The 23,694-nt window shown below is 43.3% G+C and overlaps 2 protein-coding genes across 2 annotated transcripts; one reads left to right on the forward strand and one right to left on the reverse strand.

Moving 5' to 3' along the window:
• The first annotated feature begins 8,771 nt into the window (after positions 1-8,771).
• On the forward strand, positions 8,772-10,668 carry ventx2.2.L (VENT homeobox 2, gene 2 L homeolog). The gene is given in 3 exon segments (NM_001087462.1): positions 8,772-9,195; positions 9,554-9,807; positions 10,094-10,668. Coding segments are annotated over 3 exon segments (984 nt in total). The 5' UTR covers positions 8,772-8,798; the 3' UTR covers positions 10,427-10,668.
• A 9,411-nt stretch (positions 10,669-20,079) lies between these two features.
• ventx1.1.L (VENT homeobox 1, gene 1 L homeolog) lies at positions 20,080-22,968 on the reverse strand. The gene is given in 3 exon segments (NM_001088235.1): positions 20,080-20,659; positions 21,540-21,814; positions 22,673-22,968. Coding segments are annotated over 3 exon segments (849 nt in total). The 5' UTR covers positions 22,914-22,968; the 3' UTR covers positions 20,080-20,326.
• Between the last annotated feature and the right edge of the window lie 726 nt (positions 22,969-23,694).

Below are 23,694 nucleotides of genomic sequence, written 5' to 3' on the forward strand. Positions count from 1 at the left end.
AGAAAGTCTGGTGATTTCCTTCCACTGGTGCCTGGATGGTGCATTAGTAGACCAGGGAACAGACAAGAACCCACCTCCCTGTCACTTTCATTCTGATGCACCCATGTGCTATGTGAGCAATTGGTAAAACAAGCAGAACAGTGCTATTCGGCCATTCATGGAGATGAGCAAATCAGATAATATTGGACCTTTTGCCATATGGACTAATTGACTGGATAACATAAAGGTCGTCCCATTATGTCCATTGGTCTGGCCACGGCTCCTTTCTGCAACATTAAAGCATGCAGTGAATATGTAGGAATTTCAGATTCCGGGAAAGGGTCATTGAGATGACAATGAGAAGTTCTCATGTGGAGTAAACATCAAGAGGCTTCTCCAAGCAGGGCCGGCTCCTTCAAAGCTTTTTCCTAATTGAATACTAAATAGAGATCAGAAGGACAGATTCACATCTCATCGGGATCCCGTTGAGATGTTAAATAATTCATTAACCGTGGCAGATTATCTTGGAATTGGAACCGCTGGTTGTCTTTCAGGGAAAGATGTCTGGAGACTGAAGGGCCAATTAGCAAGTTCTTTTGTCTCTCAAAGTAGCCAATTGTCAGATGATTAGTGGAGGAGACCTTGCTAAATGATCCAGGCACAACAGACATCTAATGACAGATAGAGGTGGTGAGTCAGAGCCTTAATTCTTAATATACCAGGTCTTTGTACTGATTGATCCTCTGGATTAAGTTCTCTGTTCTTAGCAGCTATTATCAAAAGCTATAAAGCACTTTAGAAGAAACTTCACATTACTCAGAGCTTACAGCATGATAAAGATCCACTCATAATGTTTAAGACCTAAGGCCAGTGGCATGCATAGCCTTTTCTCCAATGGCGTAGATGCGTCAATGTCACGGTACTCACTGTTAGTTGGAACTTTTAGACGAAGAGAAGCCTCTCCTACACCTCCCACAATGAGGCAGACCCTGAGGGTTGGAACAGGACTGGTCACGTGGAGGAGTGGTAGAAGTGCTGTAACAGGAACACTTCCAGAAATCGAGTTACAGAATCGTCAGGCAAGGCAGAGTCAGGAATAGGCCGAGGTCGGAAGGCAGGCAGCATAGAATCAATAACCGGAGACAGGCAGAAGTCAGCAGAGGAGATTAGAAGCAGGAAAATCCGAATAACAGGCAGGGGTCAACAACGAAATATCAGGCAGTAATAAGGCTTAGCGTCACACTAGTAGGCAATGATCACTTCGCAAGGAAGTGCAGGCCTCGGCGTCCTTTTAAGCGCATTGCGCATGCGCCGAAACCGACGCGCGCGCACCGCGACCGACGCAACGCGCACGCAGACGCACGCGCCGCGACGGACGCACGCACGCACGAACGGCTCCAGCGCGACCACAGCGGGGACGACCGCGGCTGCCAGGTCCTAGTGCCTTACAGTGCCCCCCCCCGAGGCGCGCACTCCGGGCGCCCTTCGGACCAGGTTTATCAGGATGAGTCTTATGAAAATGTTTCAACAGTCTTGGTGCATGGATATTTTTAACAGGCTCCCAGGAATTATCTTCTGGAGAATAACCTTTCCAACTGACCAGATACTGCAAACGGTTCCTCCAAATTCTGGAGTCCAAAATCTCCTGTACCTCAAACTCCTCGGTATCTTGGACCTGTACCGGCTGCGGAGGTGGATGATAACGGCCATGAAAACGTTGGGAACCACTGGTTTCAAGAGTGCAGAGTGAAATACCGGATGTATTCGTAAAGAGTTTGGGAGTTTAAGCTTAAAAGTAACCGGATTAACTTGCTGAATAATCGGAAAAGGACCCAAAAATCTAGGTGCCAATTTCTTAGATGGAGCAGTTAGTCTGATGAACCGAGTAGAAAGCCACACCAGGTCTCCAATCTTAAATTCAGGATCCTCACCTCTTTTACGATCCGAAAAAACTTTAAAATTGTTTTGAGCTTGCAGGATAGTTTGGTGAAGAGTCTTGAAATTGTTGGTCAAAAAAGAGATACGATTATGGACAGCAGGAACAGCAATCTCCCTAGGCAAATCAGGTAACAGATTGGGATGAAAACCAAAATTAGAAAAAAAAGGAGACTGACTAGTAGAAGAATGTAATGAGTTATTGTAGGAAAACTCTGCTAAAGGCAGAAGCAAGGCCCAGTTATCTTGCAAGTAGGTAGTAAAGCAGCGAATATATTGTTCTAGTGTCTGGTTTGTTCTTTCTGTTTGACCATTGGTCTGTGGATGATAAGCGGTAGATAGGGATAAATTGATGTTCAAAGAATGACACAACGTTCTCCAAAATTTGGAAGTAAACTGTGATCCTCTATCAGAAATGATCTCACGAGGAAGTCCGTGCAGCCGAAAAATGTCTCTGATGAAAACCTCGGCTGTAGTAGCGGCAGATGGAAGACTGGGTAACGGAGAAAAATGAGCCATCTTTGTAAATCTATCTACTACCACAAAAATAGTATTCATACCCGAAGATCTTGGTAAATCCACAATGAAGTCCATAGAAATAGATTCCCATGGGCAATCTGGAACCGGTAGAGGTTTGAGCAAACCCATAGGACGAGCATGGTAATCCTTACATCTGGCACAGACCAAACAAGATTTTACATATGCAGCACAGTCTTTAACCATGTTAGGCCAATAAAAAAAACGTTTAGCCAAGTCTGTGGTTTTGCGAATTCCAAAATGACCAGCCGTAGGATTGTCATGAGCAAATTTCAACACCTCCATTTGGGCTGCTTGTGGAACAAATATTTTATTCTTATGGATCAGAAACCCATGAAGAGATTGAAAACTTGACTTCTCCAAAGGCACCTCTCGTGAGGCTAGTTTGATATTTGACAATAATTCTGTCTGAAGAAGCAAAAAATTAGAAGATTTAAGAATGAGTCCATCTGAAACATTCTCAGTGGGAGAATTCAAAAAAATACGTGAAAGCGCATCCGCCTTACCGTTCTTACAACCGGGCCTGAACGTGATATGAAAATTAAAGCGTGAAAAAAACAAAGCCCAGCGAGCCTGGCGTGGCTTTAATCTCTTTGCAGATTTCAAATACTCGAGGTTTCTATGATCAGAATAGATTAGAATGGGATGTAATGCCCCCTCCAATAAGTGTCTCCACTCCTCAAAAGCCGCCTTAATTGCCAGAAGTTCACGGTCACTCACGTCATAATTCCGTTCAGACCTAGAGAGTTTTTTAGAAAAAAAAGCCACAGACCTCTAAAATATAGGGTTTAGTAGAGTCCGAATGAACAAGTATGGGCGCAGAAGTGAACCGATCCTTTAGTTCATCAAAAGCAGTTTGTGCTTCAGGAGACCAAAAAAAATTCTTTACAGAACTAGTAAGAGAAGTTATAGGAGCAATTATACGTGAGAAGTCTTTGATAAATTTTCGATAAAAATTAGCGAAACCAATAAATCTCTGTACTGCTCTTCTATTGGTTGGAACCGGCCAGTTGAGAATGGCTGAGATCTTTTGGGTATCCATGGTAAGCCCCCCTGTAGAAATTATGAACCCCAAGAATTCAATGGAGGACTTCTCAAATTCACATTTGTCAAGTTTAGCGTAAAGTCCATGATCACGAAGTCTAGCCAGAGTTCTCCTCACATGTAGACGATGTTCCTCAAGCGAAGAAGAGAAAATTAAAATGTCATCTAAATAGACCACAAGAAAAATGTCGAGGTAGTCACGGAAGATGTCATTTACGAGATGCTGAAAAGTGGCGGGGGCGTTGCACAGGCCAAATGGCATTACGGTGTACTCGAAATGACCATAACGAGACCTGAAAGCGGTTTTCCACTCATCCCCTTTGCGAATACGGACTAGGTTATAGGCTCCCCTGAGATCCAGTTTAGTGAAGATACTGGCTTTACAAAGTCTTTGAAAGAGTTCAGGAATGAGGGGAAGAGGATATCGGTTCTTGATGGTTAATTTGTTGAGCTCACGATAATCTATACAAGGTCTAAGTGAACCATCCTTCTTCTGAACAAAGAATATCCCCGCCCCAGCTGGAGATGTTGAAGGACGAATAAATCCTTTTTCTAGATTTTCATCAATATAATTCTTAAGGACCTTTAATTCAGGCTCAGATAGCGGATAGATACGGCCAAAAGGGATATGAGCTCCGGGCAACAACTCAATTGGGCAGTCATATACCCTATGTGGGGGCAAAGACTGTGCAGCACGTTCATCGAAGACATCAAGGAAGTCTTTATAAGGTTCAGGAACCAAACTTGGCCCAGAAGAAATGCAGAGAGTATCGGCGATGATTTGTGGGAAGTCAATCTCATTGGTAGCCCAGTTGATTGAAGGATTACAAGTCTGTAACCAGGAATACCCCAAAATTAGAGGATAGATGGGAGAAGAAACAATATTAAAGGACACCAATTCTTGATAATGCTGAGTCTTTATTGATACAGGAATGGATTCCAATCTTACAGGGCCCGAGGAGATAGGGGACCCATCAGCAGTTCTAATAAGGAAGGGCTCTTTAACAGACACAAGGGGAATATTATGTAACTTAGCAAAGTTCTTGTCCATAAAGTTGTTACAGGCTCCTGAATCGATGAGAATTGGGACCTCAAGATGTCTTCCTGGGAGCTGTAATAGAAAAAGTGGAGTTAACAAAGACTGTTCCCCCGAAACTGTAGTACTAATGAATACAGATCTATCAGTCTTACTGGCAGGTCGAATGGGACAAGAGCGAAGTAGGTGCCCCTTCTCTCCACAATACAAGCAAGGTTGAGTCTCCTTCTACGATCCCGTTCCTCTTGAGAGAGAGCAGACCTGAGCAGGCCCAACTGCATAGGCTCTGACTCCCCCTGAGTAGCTGCTGGAATCAATGAGGGGTGTGGTGTGAGAGGGGCTTTAGGGAGCATCCAAGTAGGACCGAAGGCACCAGACCTCTCGAGACGTCTTTCAATGAGACGGCGGTCAATTTGAATAATCAAGTCAATTAATTCCTCCAAAGTTCCGGGAACTCCAACTCTAGCCAATTCGTCCTTAAGGTTGTCATTAAGACCAATGCGGAGTTGGTGTCTTAAGGCTCGATCATTCCACATGGAGTCTGTCGTATATTTACGGAACTCGGCGATGTATTCCTCGGCAGGTCGTCGGCCTTGCCGTAGCCCCCTGAGTGCTGCTTCCGCTGAGGCTGTGCGCTGAGGATCGTCATAAAGCGTAGTCATCATCTGAAAGAAAGCTTGAGAATCATGGAGCAAGGAACTATTCTGGTCAATCAAACGATGCCCCCAGGTCTGTGGTTCACCATCCAATAGTGAAATAACAATGCCAACCTTTGTTTGTTCAGTAGCATAAGTCCGAGGTTGGAGAGTGAACAGCAATTTACAATGGTGAACAAATGCTTGAAATTTGGCTCTGTCGCCTGAAAAGCGTTCAGGTAACGGAACTTTAGGTTCAGGGGAATGTCCATGAGCAACGACTCCAGGAAGTAAATCGGACGAACCCCGACTTGTTGATGGTCCAGGCTGCGAAGGGTCAGAGGAAGTGGCACCACTCTGGATCTGAGATTGGATCTGAAGATAGCCACCTTGCAGATCTCGGACAGCTTGGGTTAATGTGGAGATTTGAGTGACTAGGACATCAAAAGGAGAGGATTCCTCCGTAGGTTCCATGCTGGCGAAGTGATACTGTCACGGTACTCACTGTTAGTTGGAACTTTTAGACGAAGAGAAGCCTCTCCTACACCTCCCACAATGAGGCAGACCCTGAGGGTTGGAACAGGACTGGTCACGTGGAGGAGTGGTAGAAGTGCTGTAACAGGAACACTTCCAGAAATCGAGGTACAGAATCGTCAGGCAAGGCAGAGTCAGGAATAGGCCGAGGTCGGAAGGCAGGCAGCGTAGAATCAATAACCGGAGACAGGCAGAAGTCAGCAGAGGAGATTAGAAGCAGGAAAATCCGAATAACAGGCAGGGGTCAACAACGAAATATCAGGCAGTAATAAGGCTTAGCGTCACACTAGTAGGCAATGATCACTTCGCAAGGAAGTGCAGGCCTCGGCGTCCTTTTAAGCGCATTGCGCATGCGCCGAAACCGACGCGCGCGCACCGCGACCGACGCAACGCGCACGCAGACGCGCCGCGACGGACGCACGCACGCACGAACGGCTCCAGCGCGACCACAGCGGGGACGACCGCGGCTGCCAGGTCCTAGTGCCTTACAGTCAACAGAGAAAAGGCTGATCTGCTCCTGTCCACCCTTTATTCTATGTGCATTGACAGACATGGGATGAGGCCATCAGCATGCACATGGGGTAGATGTCATTGCAAAATGCATAGTTTTGGGCAGTGGTCCCCAACCAGTGGCTCACGAGCAACATGTTCCTCACCAACCCAATGGATGTTGCTCCCAGTGGCCCCAAAGCAGGTGCTTATTTTTCAATTCTTGGCTTGGAGGCAAGTTTTAGTTGCATAAAAACCAGGCCAAACAGCTCAAGTAGGCTGACAGTCCACATAAGGGCTACCAGTAACCAATCATAGCACATATTTTGCACCTCCAGGAACTTTTTCATGCTTGTGTTGCTCCCCAACTCTTTTTACGTTTGAGAGTGGTTCATGGATAAAAAAGGTTGGGGAAACCTGTTTTAGGGTTTCCATGGTCTGTGCAATGCATCCAAGGCAAAACTGCAGTGTTTCCAATTTACTTAAATAGGGAGGAGCGTTGAAGCAGATGAACCCCAATGTGTGCTGTAACCCATAAAGAAGAGGGAAAAATGAACTGGACACAACTACAGAAGTGTCTAGAAGAGTTTCAGAAATGAATATCCAACCCATTATTGTGCCCCATAGCTGCCAAAAACTGGATGACCTGTCCAGGGATTCTGCTGCAGGATAAACCCCTCTGTCCGTAGAGCTGAGTCACCAACAAAGGGACAGCTTTCCTCCAATTTGCATTTTGGATTATGGGTGCTAAACTCTTTGACGTTCCTAATCTAATGTCTTTGATGTAAATGTTTAGGAAAGGAAGTTGTTTGCCCCTTTCCTTTGCAGTGGTAAAATCTCTGGCTCCGACTCCCTGCTGGGAAAGGTTGGTCTATTAAAGGGATATTTGCATAGGACCCTGTGTGACACAGAGACTCCAATTGCCGAAGAGTAAACACCTGTCACCAATTATATGTCTGATCAGTAAATATCATTCAGTGTCAGTATTTTATTTTCATTCTGTACTAACTCATTGTCCCTTGAGTTGTTGACATGGGTAAATACTGGATTGTAGACCGGCATAAATATGCTAGTTCATAATGGACACAAGAATTAAGATGATTTCGATGGCTGTCAACATAAACTTCAAAAATAATGCTATGAATGGTTTCTAACAGCTTTTTATCTGCTGTTCTCTGCTTCATGTAGTTTGAAATTGTTTATTGCTGGAATAGGAGCAAGTGAAATGTTTGCAACACAAGAAAGATGTTAATTATTTTGCTTGGATTCATCAGGCATTGCAGTGTCCTTATGGTGTAGGGACACTTACTTCCACTATTGTGTTTATAACTACCATTTGGAAATAAATCTTATTCTGCATTCCCCAGTCATACATCACTTTCTCTAAGGCAATCTGTTTAATTCTCTTTTTCTATTGGACTTAAGATGGCCATAGACGTGCAGATTTACCTTCATGACGGTCGAACGATCGTTCTGTGCCATCTTCCGACCTGCCACTAACTTTTCAGATCAATTAAGTAGTAAAAGAACAGATATGGCGATGTTCTGCCCCTTATAGCATTCATACGAAAGTTATGTCCGACAAAAGCTGGTGACAGTCTCCCACTGATATTGTCAGATCGGCAATACATGCAGAGATATTATTGGTAGCCGACAGAAATTTATCAACTGAACGACCGATCGAGATCTCACGGAAAATGTCGGGACACTCCACACACGGCCCGAAAATCGTACAAAACGGAGATTCCTACACTCAAATCTTTGCGTCTATGGCCAGCTTTATGGTCCTGCTCAGTGTCGGACTGGACACCGGGAAAAAAACAGGCCAGTCCCCTCTGCGGCTTGGATTGGACCAAAAAAAAAGTTTTTTTTAGGTGCCGCGCAGCGCCAAATGCGCATGCATGGGGCACCTAGTCATTCAGGAGCTCAAGCGGCACCTTCACGCAGGGGCACCGAGTGGCGCCTTCATGGATGCACGCTCAGTGCGTCATTGTAGGGGGGCAGGGGGTCGGAGGGGGCCCTGGACATTAGTCCCGGTGGGCCCCGGCCCCCCAGTCCTACCCTGGTCCTGCTTGGTGCGAAGACCACATGTACCAAGGAGAAAATCATATTAGTTCAGTTCAACACATTGTATTTGCACCCTGGATAGTGAAAATGATTGTACTTGTCTTCCGTAAAATATTATGTACCTAGACTGAGAATTACAGATGACATTTTATTACAATGTACGCCATATCCTGCAGTTGTGAATATCATATTATTGATGCTGGGGTTATAGAGGGAATGAGAGGCCTCCAATAGACAACTTAGCATAACACTGTAAAGGATGTGCATTTAATAGATATTGGACCACTACTGGGTGAGCCAACTAACGACAGACATGGTGGAGCCAGCTCTTAGTGAGAGGCAGAATGTGTAAATGAAGGGACACAATCTCTTTTCTTTGAGGTAATTGATGACAATTAGGTGGTAGTGATCTCTGCCTTTGATGTGTGTTTACACAACTAGTGGCTGCATTTGCATACAGGGTATAAATACATGGTCTCTTCCTCCCTGCCCTCATTCCAACATCTCTTCACCTAAAGAACACAAGGACTAATACAGACAAGATGACTAAAGCTTTCTCCTCGGTTGAATGGCTTGCTCAAAGCAGCCGCAGATCTCACAGAGAGCAGCCAAGCAAAGTGGATCAGAAATATTCACCGTACCCCAGCCCATCCCTGCCTTCCTGGAACAGTGATGTGTCCCCTTCTTCATGGAACAGCCAACTATCTCCAGATCCAGACAGTGCCCAAGTCTCACCATGCCCTGCGAGTGCACAAGTATCTCCATATTCCTCAGACAGCGAAATATCACTGTATTCACATGAAGAAGAAGCCTCATTCTATGGAATGGACCTTAATACATCATCATCCCCTGGAGACAATGGATTGCTACACTCTGAAATGGTTTCAGTGCCAGATAATATTCCCAGAGCCAGTTCCGATGAAGATGCTGCTAAGTCTGGTAAGTTTCACTTGACAAACCTGTTGTGTTGCTTTATAGTACCCCCAAAAAACTTGTTGCTTTAGGTTTGTGAAGTCATTTAAGTGAAATAATCCCTCTTCATAAATATCACTGCACCCTTTATGCTGCTATACACATACCCATATGTATATATGTGATAGGGCCCTTTATGGTCTTGTAAAGATATACTCCATTTATTCATGTATTTGTAGATGTTAGAACTAGGGAGATTTTTTGTTAAAAGAACCCAGCTTGATTGATTTCCATTGTTGGTTTATATCACCTTGGCAGCTTGTCTATGTTTGTACCATGTCTCACTCCCAAGACTAATCAGTTGTCTCCTCTCTTGTTCCTCTAGCCTACAGCACTAGCACTGACTCAGGCTATGAAAGTGAAACAAGTTGCTCCAGCTCTACAGCCCCTGAAGGAGATGCCATATCTCTGAGTCCCAATGATACCTCATATGAAGAGGGCAAGATGGGTCGAAGGTTGAGGACGGCTTTCACCAGTGATCAGATCTCCACTCTGGAGAAGACTTTTCAGAAACACAGATACCTTGGGGCGTCTGAAAGACAGAAACTCGCAGCCAAACTCCAGCTTTCTGAAGTCCAGGTAATTTGCCTTCCTCATTCCTCTCTCGTTACAGACTTCAATTGTTTTTAGTTGATATTTTAGTTTCCCTTGTTCTGTAGTATTTGCCCAACATTACATCTTTGGAGCACGTATTCTGGCTATCTTTGAAGGATATAACTTATATTATTATTATTGTATATCAAGTTGTATTTTTACTGCATGGCCATACACATATAATCGTATTTTGGTAATATCTGGGGTATAGTTGGGGTAAATAGACTTTTTTGAATGACAGAACTAACCTCTACTTGTTCTTTTTCTATAGATTAAAACCTGGTTCCAGAACCGCAGGATGAAATACAAACGGGAAATCCAAGATGGCAGACCAGACTCATACCACCCAGCCCAGTTCTTTGGTGTCTACGGCTATGCACAGCAGCCCACTCCTGTATTCCAGCATGCAGTCCAACATCCCTACCCAGGTTATAACCCACTAATGGAAACCCTGCCTGGTACCATGCCCTATACCATGCATCCTCCTGCCATGGACTCTATGACTCCCTTCAACTCTCAACCTTTTCAGATGCTCTACCTGCCCCAAGAGCACCTTGGGCAACCTCTGACCTATCAGGAAGAAAGGCCATTTGTTAGATATTAATATGAAGCCAATGCAAAGGACTATACTAAATACTGGACTTTTTCAGAAACTTCTGTCTTCGAATATTAGCACTAAACAGTGGCAAAGTGTCCACAAAGTGACCTGTTTGTATTGGGTCGTGTTTTATTGTATTTGCATTATTTTTATTCACATTGAATAGTTAATTTTATAGATGTTTAAATTAACTTTAAAGATGTATTTCTGTTAAATTAATAATAAATGTGACTTATATTTTAACAGCAGCACGAATAATTGTATTTTTACACACACATATTTATACTGGTGCATTTTAGAACCCTTGCAAAACTTTGGTATCAGTACAAGCCTATAAAGCATTAGTCCTGTGCAGTGTTTGGGGCACAAGTTTGAGAGCCAACAAACATAGAAAACAGTGAAAGAAATTAAAGGTTACAAAATCATTTATTGAGCTCCATTAAATTTCAGCACATCGCTACCTATTTAGGATTTCATTGAAGGAATGTAAAGAAGAATGTCCTATTCTTAGGTCTTCATTTTTGTTTTTTTATAGATTTTGAAATATTTGCCTTCCTCTCCTGCACCTTTCCAGCTTTCAAACTGGGGTCACTGACTTCTATATTTAGGCCCTCTCCCGTTCGTCTTCCAGTCTCTCATTCAAACAACTACCTGGTTGCTAGGGTAAATGAAACCCTAGCAACCAGATAGTTGCCGGAATTTCAAACTGGAGAGAGGCTAAATAAAAACATAGAATCGTTAAAAATATACAAAATGTAAAAAACGAAGACCATTATCTCATTATTACTCTCTACGTCATTAGCATTATTAATTCATATAGGGCCAGCAAGTTTCATCATCATCGATAATTTATAATACACAAGATCCATAAATAACCTGTAAATTATATCCTTATAAACAATGATTAGTGATTGGTTATAATCGGAGCTTAGTGATGTCATTTCTGTCACATGACTCACTGAAACTTATAATAAATAAAGTACCCCCTGTTGCAAAATATGAGGATATTAAAAAGTCACCTTGGAGTTCCATGACCTGTTTGAAAACTCTCAGCCTTCAGCCTCCTGTTTTTATATGGTCATGGAACTGCTCGGTAATATAAGGATAATGCACAAAAGCCATGAATATCCTGTAAATTATATCCTTCGGCCTAGTGTTTTTATATGGTCATGAAACTAGTTGGTAACTTATAATATCCTTATAATTTACAAGAGGGGGTACTTTATTCACTATATAACATTAGTTTATCAAGTGTCTTACAATAATTTAACAAACAAGGGTTATGAACAGAATAAAACTAGGAGGCTCCTGCTTACAATCATAATGAAATATCATTTAAAACTTAACTACCCCCTTAAAGGACAAGGAAAGTCTAAAATAGAATAAGGCTAGAAATGCTGTATTTTGTATACTAAACATAAACATGAACTTATTGCACCACAAGCCTAATCAAACAAATGATATATGCTTTCAAAGTTGGCCACAGGGGGCTGTCATCTTGTAACTTTGTTAAACATCTTTGCCTGACCCTGACCCTGCACATGCTCAGTGTGGTCTGGGCTGCTTAGGGATCGTCATAAACAAAGCTGCTTGAGTTCTGCATGGCTGGGAAGTAAGGTGGGGGCTCCCCCTGCTGTTCATAAGTATGATTGTTTCCCTGCTCAGCAGTTAGGGACCATCTGACAATTCCTATCCACAGCAGTAAATGAAGGGAGAATTTCACTGCATACAGTCAGGTTTCTTATAAAAACGGTACACATTTTTTAATTAAAGTATATTGGAGATAGGTTTCTTGTTCATTAAAGAAAGTAAAAATGGGATTTTATTATTTTGCCTTTCCTTGTCCTTTAAGGGCTTTAGCACACAGGCAGATTCGGGGAGAACTGCCTTCCGCCTGCTAAAACGAAAACGAATTGACTTCAGCTCCGCCTCCTTTCGCAACTTTGGGTCTTTTCGCCACTTCTGGACTTTCTGTTCGGCTTTTTGGCACTTCCGCATTTTGGCTGTTCGGGACTTCAAATATGGCCGCAAACAGGCCCGGACAGGCCATCTGTGCGATCGGGCAATTGCCCGAAGTGCCACGCTCTTCCTAAAGTAAATGGGCTGCTGGGACCTTTCTGCTGTGCAAATAGGCTGCTGAAGGTGCCGATACATTTCTGCCCACCCCTAGCCTTACTAACCAATAAAAAAGGAAAGCAGCTACCTTCGAGGGTCTGGAGGCTGACCGCGCATGTGTACATCATGGAGCATAGAGAAGGAAGCAGTAGCAGAAGGCTGCGCGCATTTGGTGGAAGCGGCACTTGTTTCAAGACTGGCAGGTAAAATCATGGAGGTTCAGAAGAGCTAAGTGCAGCAGCTGCCGTTCTTCTTAAAGGGGAAGGAAACCTAGTCAGCGCAAACCCCCCACCCCCACTCCCGTTTGTTGCCCACCCTCCCTCCTCCCCTCTGGCCTACCCGTCCCGCTGGGCAAATGCCCCTAACTTGTTACTTACCCTTCTGCGCAGGTCCAGTCCAGGGAGTCCACCGACGACATCTTCTTCCACGCGATCTTCTTCTTCCTTTGACCGGCGTTTTGGCGCATGCACAGTAGGATCATTTCGCCGGTACGGATCTACTGTGCATGCGCCAAAAGTCACGCGCATGCGCAGTAGATCGTACCGGCGAAATTATCCTACTGCGCATGCACCGTTCAAAGCAGGAAGAAGATCGTGTGGAAGAAGATGTCGTCGGTGAACTCCCTGGACTGGACCTGCGCAGAAGGGTAAGTAACAAGTTAGGGGCATTTGCCCAGCGGGACGGGTAGGCCAGGGGGGAGGAGGGAGGGTGGGCAACAAACGGGAGTGGGGGTGGGGGGTTTGCGCTGACTAGGTTTCCTTCCCCTTTAAGAAGAACGGCAGCTGCTGCACTTAGCTCTTCTGAACCTCCATGATTTTACCTGCCAGTCTTGAAACAAGTGCCGCTTCCACCAAATGCGCGCAGCCTTCTGCTACTGCTTCCTTCTCTATGCTCCATGATGTACACATGCGCGGTGGGCAACAAACGGGAGGGGGGCTGGGGGGTTTGCGCCGACTAGGTTTCCTTCCCCTTTAAACAATGTATGAAAACTCTCCCAGACTGAGCCTGACGAGAAGAGGGGCGGGGCAGGCATAGGTAAAGGATCAGGAGAGCACCAAACACAACTCTTGTGTTCTCTCTCACAAACTACATTATTAGGCAAGAAGTTTCCTATGTTTATGCCATTTTATTTGAGTTCCTGTTGTTGAGAGTCTTCATAGGACCAATAATGTATACTTACCATTACAGGTACAGTTTCCTAGTTCTCATATCTGACACACATTTCACAGTTGCGTCTCCTTTAGTTCTTTCGACTTTGTCTGTAATCATTTTATAGCAGCGTCTGAGTGCCTGATGCTGTATTACTAATCTATTTACTGCACTTGATAGGCCACGTTTTAAAGAATGTTTACAATAATGTCTACTATTTATATAACCGCCTATGCAGGGTGATGGTAGAGGCTTAAAGGGTTGTTCACCTTTAAATTAACTGTTAGTATGATGTAGAAAGTGATATTCTGAGACCATTTATAATTGGTTTTAATTTTTTATTATTTGTGTTTTTTGTGTTATTTAGCTTTTTATTCAGCAGCTCTCCAGTTTCAGTAATCTGGTTGCTAAGATCCAAATTACCCTAGCAACCACACACTGATTTGAATAAGAGACTGGAATATGAATAGAAGAGGCCTGAATAGAAAGATGAGTAATAAAAAGTAGCAATAACAATACATTTGTAGCCTTACAGAGCATTTGTTTTTAGATGGGGTCAGTGACCCCCATTTAAAAGCTGTAAAACAGTCAGAAGAAGGCAGATAATTCAAAAACTATACAAAAGAAAATATGAAGGTCAATTGAAAAGTTTCTTAGAATTAGCCGGTCTATAACATACTAACAGTTAACTTAAAGGTGAACCACCCCTTTAATGGTTCAAAGAATGCAGCTGGTAATTATCATACCAATACTCACAATGCTTTTATGTGGTTTCAGACTCTCTTGGTTTTTAGTGAACTTATGCTTTATGGTGACCTTGTTATATTCAGAGAAATTCCACTTATAGAAAAAACGTATCTGCCACAGAGCTTTACAGGATCCCATTACTGCATTCTAACTTGGGCTTGGATGCCATGGGTTACTTTTCCTGAGCAAACCTTGTGCATTTTATTGAATATAGTGTTTTATGTATAACATTTGTTGCCATTTATACCTGTATATTCTGCTCACACGTGGGCTGCTTAGATTTTTTTGCCAGGGCTGGTTTTAACTCCCAGTCCTGGCCGCAAAGCTTCGGTACTCTCAAGGGGGGCCTGGCTCTTTCAAAAGTGCAGCACTGCCGGGCCCCCCCTTCATGCCTGGGCCCGGGACATTTATCTTCCCTGTCCGCCCCTGATGGCGGCCCTGAATACAGGTATGGGACCTACTATCCAGAATGCTAGGGACCTGGGGTTTCTGGATAACAGATCTTTCCTTAATTCGGATTGTCTACTAGAAAATCATATAAACATGAAATAAACCCAATAGGCTGGTTTTGCTTCCAATAAGGATTAATTATATCTTAGTTGGGATCAAGTACAATGTACTGTTTTAATATTACAGAGAAAAAGGAGGTGTGGGGTGGAACCAGGTCAGGAGTCAGGAGAATTAAAATAGGCCCTGGCATTTCAGCTACACAGAGGCCCAATCAGCCCACATAGAGGCCCAAACAATCCCCACCAGCCCACTAAATACTGACTTTCTATGGCACCTTATAGCAACCCCTCTGGCATTTGCCAGAACCCACAGATTGCCAGTCCAGGCCTGGATGGAACCCACCCAAGCACAGGGAGAACGTACAAACCTCCTGGATATAGTGTCCAAGCTACAATCAGACCCAGAATCACTGCCATATCTATTCATGTGACCCACTAGTGGGACCATGGAACTACTGCTATGGCCAAGCTGTGCAAATTCTAGGGTCTCCTCATGCATTTGCCCCTAATTGACCAGACCAGGCTGGGTGGGTGCATCGTTCTTAGGAGCAGGAATGAGCGCACATATCTTTCTGAATGGTGTTAATGTTAAATGAAGTTTTCACAGTGTCTGATCTGTTCGGGCCAACGGGTTGTCATCTCAGGACCCCCACTCTAGTTGCTCAAGGGGCCCACCAGGTTTTTTCCCGGTGTCCCGCTGGCCCAGAATGACCCTGAATTAGCATACATCTTAGTGCTTTGCACTTGTTGCTGCAATCATAAAAGTGCCTTTGAATTTTATAATAGAACATCCCCATCTAGTAAACCCCTTTTAAAGGTGAGGGCACATGCTAAGATTCGGGGAGATTTAGTCGTCCCGGCAACAAATCGCCTTTCTTCAGGTGACTAATCTCCCCGAAAAAGCCTTCCCGCCGACTTGAATCAAAATCGGCGGCGGCGGCATGGCACTCGGACCGATTCTTTTTACAAAGTCGCCCAAACTTGCCTCACATTGAAACTTCAGGCGACTTCAGAAAACGAAGCGCTCTGCGTGCCATCCCGCCGGCGATTTCGATTCTACCCGGCAGGAAGGCTTTTCAGGGAGATTAGTCGCACGAAGAAAAGGGATTTGTCGCTGGGCGACTAAATCTCCCCGAATCTTTGCGTGTGCCCTTACCCTAAAATGAAACTGTTTGGCACATTTACATTTTGTATTCAAGCACCGCCACTAAACTGTGAACTCTTGTGAACTGTGCCCTCTGTCATTCTGCATACAATCCCTCATTTGGGTAAAAATCCAAGTTTCTATGATCTGTTTTTGTACAATGGCAGAATAGATGGGCACAGTGAAAGACAATAATAATGGGTTTGCTGTTTAGCTGAGGTAACTAGTGCACTGTGTGTGTCTCCCGGGGAGCCATTGTGCGGCTTTTTGTAGTGAGATTCACATCAGAGTGAAGGGAAATCTCTGGCAGACAGAATGGAGCCGGTGAGCAATAAATTACAAGCCAAGGCGATAGCTCCTAATCTAGTCACATCTCACACTTCTTACACATTAGATCTTATTGCCCAACATTATCACTCCCTTTGATGGCCAATTAGGTGGCAAACAACACTAAAGGCCGTTACATTTTATTGTTATTGCAGTTTGCTCCTTGTCTCTCTGGTTGGCAGTTGGAAAGCAGACAGGAGATATGTGTCTGACTGGGATAAGAGCACTGGACAACAAAACTATAGAGATCGTATGGCGATTTAGCCAAATAAGCAGATCTCTCGGTGATATGCCCACATTGAGGTGGCCAATATTGGGCTGATCTGATCGTAGGGCCCAACAATCGGATCGTAATGTAGTCAACATGGGCGGCCGTGTCTTTATTAAGAAATTACTTACGGAAACCTCCGCTTGCGCTCCTCTTCAGAAATTGATCGGGCGATCCTTCGAGCCGCGCTCAATTTCTCCTCCCTGCCTTCCTTATAGGAGATAATGAAAAAAGCGAAGATTGCACACTCAAGGTGTATAAGAAAATAATTTATTATATCAAAAAAACAAAATTACAAAAATGGCCTCAAAGCATAGGTTTTCATCTAGAAAAACAAAATAAATCAAAAAGGCCTTTTTGATTTATTTTATTTTGTTTTTCTTTGCCCCTGATGAAGACCTGTTTGTTAAGTCAAATCTCATCATAAGAATCAGACATGGCCCAACCAACCTTTAGGGCAGAGACAAACAGGAAGATTCGGGGAGATTTAGTCGCCCGGCGACTAATCGCCTCTTCTTCAGGCAACTAATCTCCCCAAAAAGCCTTCCCACTGGCTAGAATGTAAATCACCGGCAGGATGGCACTCCGAGTGCTTTGTTTTCCGAAGTTGCCCAAAGTTGTTTCACGAGAAAACATCGGCCGACTTTGGAAAACGAAGCAATCCGAGTGCCATCCCTCTAGCGATTTACATGGCTTTTCGTGGAGATTAGTCGCCCGGAGAAGTGGAGATTTGTCACTGGGCGACTAATCTCCCCAGAATCTTAGCGTGTGTCACCACCCTAATGATGACTTGAATACAAGATTAAATTAAACAATAAGAGTCATATACTCAACCCAGGAATGCTAAAGCCCTAAAGGGTGACCGTGCAACAGCATGTCCCTTAGTACTCATTTAAGAAGCAGTTGCACCCCAAGGATTCAAAATCTGCTGTGAGGAGCAGGGCCTTGATTTGTATAGGATAATATAATGGCACGTATTAATAAATATATTTTTGGCCACACCTGTCCCCTTCTGAGAGTGCTTCTGACAGGGAGATTTAAACAAAAAACAGTTGTGTCTGTATACAGAGCTGTTTACGCCTAACAGTATCACATGCAGGAGGACTAGCATATGGGAGGGAAGTAAATATCCTCTGGCATGATCCCTTCCATTTGTGAGGAGCAAAGAAGGGAACACTGTGAGATACAAGATTCTCTAGAGCCCTGTACTTAAAGGACATGTAAAGGCAAAAAAATTAAATCCCATTTTTACTTTCTTTAATGAAAAAGAAACCTATCTCCAATATACTTTAATTAAAAAATGTGCACTGTTTTTATTAGAAACCTGACTGTATGTAGTGAAATTCTCCCTTCATTTACTGCTGTGGATAGGAATTGTCAGACGGTCCCTAACTGCTGAGCAGGGAAACAATCATACTTATGAACAGCAGGGGGAGCCCCGCCTTACTTACCAGCCATACAGAACTCAAGCAGCTTTGTTTATGACGATCCCTAAGCAGCCCAGACCACACTGAGCATGTGCACAGTCTTAGTCTTGCAAAGATGTATAACAAAGTTACAAGATGGTGACCCCCTGTAGCCAACTTTGAAAGCATAAATTATTTGTTTGATTAGGCTTGTGGTGCAGTAAGTTCATGTTTATATTTAGTATACAAAATACAGCATTTCTAGCCTTATTCTGTTTTAGACTTTACATGCCCTTTAAAGCCTGCTTAAGGTTGGAACGGTCCTGTTCTAGTAACCCATAGCAACCAATCAGATGCAGACCTAGTAAATACTGCTTGCTAATTAGTTGGTATGGGCTGCTAGAGAAGGAACAAACATATGCCTTTTTTTTTACGACTGCCAAATAATCATGTCATGTTCTTAATGAAGTCACCCAAGGGCAATGTCACATGTGGTTGCGTTGGGTGCTTAAAGCTTTGAGATTTTAAGTGGCCAAAAAACAGCCTTCCTTAGACTCATATTGACTCATGCCAATGCTTGTCAGCCAATAGTTTCCTGAGAAAGTTTACACAGGCCTCTTGGGCCAATCACCACCTGAGAAGTGCAGGCACTAATGTTTTAATGTAAGCCCATGGGACTGTTTGGGGAGCTTTAATGAAATGTTTGGGGCAATTTAAGTGCCTGAAACAGACCCGTGTGCCATTGATGTTAAAGATTTATGTATTACTATAGAGGTGATTTACTTTGACCACTGGGATCAAAGTAAATGCCCCTTAGTGCTCGTTCAAAGAGAATTATGCCCAGAGTTTTGCTAAACTGAATTATGTCCAGGGTTTAGCTAAACTGAGCTGCTCAAAGGAGATATAAAATCCAGAGCAAGGTGTAGAGCAGGGATCCCCAACCTTTGTGAGTCATATTCAAATGTAAAAAAGAGTTGGGGAGCAATGCATGCAATGAATGAAAAATGTTCTTTGGGTGCCAAATAAGGCATGTGATTGGGTACTTGGTAACCTCTATGTGGACTTGCAGCCTACAGGAGACTCTATCTGGCCTTATTTTAATGCAACTGAAACCCACCTCCAAGCCAGAAATTGAAAAATAAACATCCAAGGAGTTGGTGAGTAACTTGTTGCTCATGAGCCACTGGTTGGGGGTCACGGGTGTAGAGTGTGAGCAAGCCAGTCCTGTCCTAACTGCCTACCATACGGCAGTTGCTAAGTACAGGGATCCATTGTGCCTGCGACCACCACTGCTCTATAACTTGCTTGTCTGAAAGATGTGCAAATTAGGAAACAAGTAAGGGGTGGAAAGTTGTCTCCTACATGCCCCTTGGGTTCCACAAATACAGCTTTGACTAAAGGTAAAGAAATTTTTTATGAGCGGCTGTGGGCGACAAATCTCCAGAAGATGCTTCTCCATTCACAATAATCAAAATCACTGGCAGCCTGCCTAACATATCGCTAAATCGCCCAAAGTTTCCTCCAGAGGCAACTTCGGTTGATTCAGGGATAAGTTGGGCATACCGCCAGCTCATTCAATTATTGCCAATGGAGAAGCATTTTCTAAAGATTTGTCGCCCACAGTCACGCATAAAAAAAATGATGGCAACAAATCTTCCCGTGTGCCACTGCCCTAATACAGCCAGTGATTCATTGCGCATGTGTTGGTTTCAATACTCTGAAATAAAGAACAATTATTTTATGTGCAGAACAGGGAGCAATGTGCAAAAACTCATGGTGGATTGCATCACCATGTGTCATGCAGCAACATTATACATTAGACAACCAGTTGCATGGAGTCTTCTGCATGGATAGACCTGTGACGTGCACCTGCACCAACTCAAGGTACGGCACCTACAAACAATGTTCCCTTTAGTTTTTAATAGATTGAGTGCCTAAAGAAAAAGGGAAATATTCAGTGTAGTCAATGCAATTGCTGAATTATGCAAATTTTCTAAAAAAATTAAATAAAAAGATTTTAATTTACTGTACAGGTAAAATTATATTTTAAATTATATATCAGCTATTTACAAATACATACATTATAGTTATATGTCATAATTTAAACAACAAAATCCACAGTGGTTCATAGTTCAAATGTACTGAGCCCCAAAGAGTTGTGGGTAGGGTTGCCACCTTTTCTGGAAAAAAATGCCGGCCTTCCTATGTATTTATCTTTTTTCCCTATTAATAACATTGGGATCAACCATCATTTTTACTGGCCAGGCCAGTAAAATACCGGCCAGGTGGCAACCCTAGTGGTGGGTATTGTTGCTGGAGAGCGACACTCATCCTAATATGGTGGGGGAGCGGCTGGGGAATAAAGCGCGGATCTGGAATGTATGAATTCTGAGGGGCCTGGAATGGATGTGCCGGGGGCTGATAAAAGCTTCCGCTGTTTAATGGGACAGGTAGGACTCCAGGGTAATAAGGGAAGGTCTGGGGGTAACAGACGGGAGGAGGGACCATGTTGTGCTGCTGGTCTTGTATCTGCCTCTTCAGTTTCATCCTTCGATTCTGGAACCAGGTTTTGACCTTTAAAGAAGAAAATTACATAATTTAATCCATTTATTGCTAAAACAGTTTTATACTGACAGTGATCCTGACAGACCGAGTCGGCAGCTTATTGGCTCGTGTGTGGGCTATCGATCGATATCTGGCTGAAAGTCGGACAGACGTTGATCAGGCAGGGTAAAAAATCCCGTTGAATTGCAGCCGCATCTGTTCGTTGATACGGTCCCGCCCTCCAAACCCCTATATCGCCTGTATTCTGATCAGATCGTTGGGCCCTAGGGCTCATGATCGATTGAGTCCGATATCGCCAACCTCAATGTGGGCATATTGGGGAGAGATCCGTTCATTTGGCGATCTCCCTGTGTATGGCCACCATTAGTCTCCAACCAATTCACCTAAACCACCGATGCCATTTTGAGAATAACAGCCAGTAGTGATCAGTTGTAGAGGTCTAGTATCCCATAGCAACCCATAGTTTGTTTTCAGACAGATGACCAGAATGCTACATTTTGGTTGCTGATTGGTTATTACGGGCAGTAAAGTTGGTGGAAATTTTAAACATTTTGTTTCAGTGCACATTGAAGTAGGAATTGCTAATTCTCCTTCTGGTGCTAAACTGTAGTTATGGGACCTCTTATCCAGAATGCTCTGGACCAGGGTTTTTCGAGATAAGGAGTCTTTTCTTAATTTGGAAATTAAGTCTGATAAAAAGCATTAAAATATTAAATAAACCAAATTGGATTGTTTTTCCACCAATAAGGATTAATTATATCTTGGTTGGGATCAAGTACAAGGTATTGGTTTGTTATTGCAGAAAAAAAGTAAATATGTTTTAAAATTTTAAGCTAATTGCAAGCTTTCCAGTCCAATTTTTGAACTAAACTTATGTTTATGCACTTACCTGTATTTCAGAGAGCCGTAGGGATGTTGCCAGCTTCTTCCGTTCAGATGCCCCCAGGTATCTCTGCTTGTTGAATGCCTGTTCCAGTTTGCTGATCTGCTGGGGGGTGAATGCCGTTCTCAGGCGGCGCTGGAGATCTGATTTGGGACTTTCCCCACTGTGGTCAGTCTCTGTTTCCTGGGAATTTCTCATTGGGCTGGGAGAACCCTCAGTACTGTCATCTTCTGAACCCACAGAGGAGAAATCATCTGAGCTCCCCCAACTCCTGTGCAGAGCTGCAGAAACAGCAATCACATTCTTAGCAAATCAACAGCAAAATAAAATGCACACAAACTGGGGCTATCTAGGGAAGGTGTTCTAATTAAATATAAAAAAACGACCTTTATGTATTTTAATTAGGTGTCAACAATGGCTGAAAATGAATGAGAATGGCAGACATTCAAAAAAAGGTAATCTTGTAATTGTTAGCCATAAGTCACTGGGGATCATGGGAAATGTAGTTCAGTTTATAACCGGGATAGTAGTAGGTCAGCAGGATAAAAGTCAGCAAACTGTTTTCCCCAACCTTGTATAAAATGTATATGTTTATATTGAGTTCTGTAACTGTGCCTAATTGTACTTATTTTCAATTATTATATAATTATATTAGAGGAAAATAAGGGGAAGGAGTAGGAAACATGGATTATTTATGCTTTGGTCTTCTCCCAATGGGCAAGCTATGGCCAATTACACACTGGGGTGCCATCCACCAGAAACCATTGACTGTCATTGAATGGCAAAATAGATAGACAGACAGACAGAGACCGATGGATGGATGGATGGATGGATGGATGGATGGATGGATGGATAGATAATGGATGGAAGGATGATGATGGATGGATGGAGAGATAGATAGAAACATAGATATATAGATAATGGACATAAGGATAGATGATGATAGATAGGTAGTTAGATAGACAGATAGATGATAGATAGATAATGGATGGATAGACATTAAACAACAGATATATAAAAAAATAAAGACATGGGTAAGTTATCTGGCCAGAAGACAGTTCACTAGCAGTTAATATTCAAGCACGGAACAAAACCCTTCTTAGCTTTGTTAAAAAGAAGTTATTGAACATTGAACCTACCAGCTGAGGAAAGACTGGAATACTGCAGTTTTTTCCCTTGTTCCCCTAAGGAGCATGAGGAATGTTCTTGTACATCTTGCCCATCCTTTCTCCTTGGCATCTCCTTGGCATACTTATTTGGAGGCAGCGGCTGTGGAGCACAGGGAATGTGGGGTCTGGAGCTCATGGAGTCCTTTCCATCTGCTGCCTTCTCTCTGCTCCTTGCTAGAATGAGGTCAATAGAGAATCCCTGTTGAACCATGCTGAAGGGAATCCTGCTCTGGATGGAGCCGTTGGAGTTGTGTGTACAGAAAGCCTATGGCCTGCTGAGCCTCTGTTTTTATAGCTTGATGGATATGCAAGTGTGATCCACATCAAAAGAAAAACCAGAAATGGATAATGGGCAAATTAACGTAACCACTTTATGTTCTCACTTGTAACAAATGCCCCTGGTCCTGGCTCCAGTGAGTCTGTCAGGTTAGTGATTTCACCTTGTGATATTGGAGGTTTCAGTTGGAGGCATTAGCATTGGCCGGCACAGAATCCCATGGACAGACAGCAGAGAAATGCACAATGGGCCCAATTTAACAGAGATAATGTAGGTTTGTTTTCATTCCTTGATGTTGTTATTGAGCACACCAATGAGAACAACCTCTTCTGCTTTATCCTTTTAAAGGGAGAAGAATCCTTTTCTCCCTTGAAGTAAAGTCACACCGGGAGACTGAAATGTTTTCTCCAACTTCAGGCACCAGACTCGTGGGTGGGTTGTAGTTATGATAATTCTCATTACTGACAATGGGAAGCAGCCCACAACACTTCTTTGAGCAATGTCATACAGTTTTGTGATTGGGCTAATGTCTTGGGGCTCATTCAGAGAATAAGCCCCTATGCTGACATCAATGTTCTTCCTTGCCTGCACCTGGGCTTGAAAAAAGACCTATGTAGGTCTGAAACGTTGTGTTTTATCTGGGTCAAAAGCCTATATGTCTCAATAAAGGCGTTTTAAGAAAATACATTCATGGATGGTGCTGTCTGTGATACAA

This window comes from Xenopus laevis, chromosome 7L (assembly GCF_017654675.1).
Source record: "Xenopus laevis strain J_2021 chromosome 7L, Xenopus_laevis_v10.1, whole genome shotgun sequence".
NCBI classification, from domain to species: Eukaryota; Metazoa; Chordata; class Amphibia; order Anura; family Pipidae; genus Xenopus; species Xenopus laevis.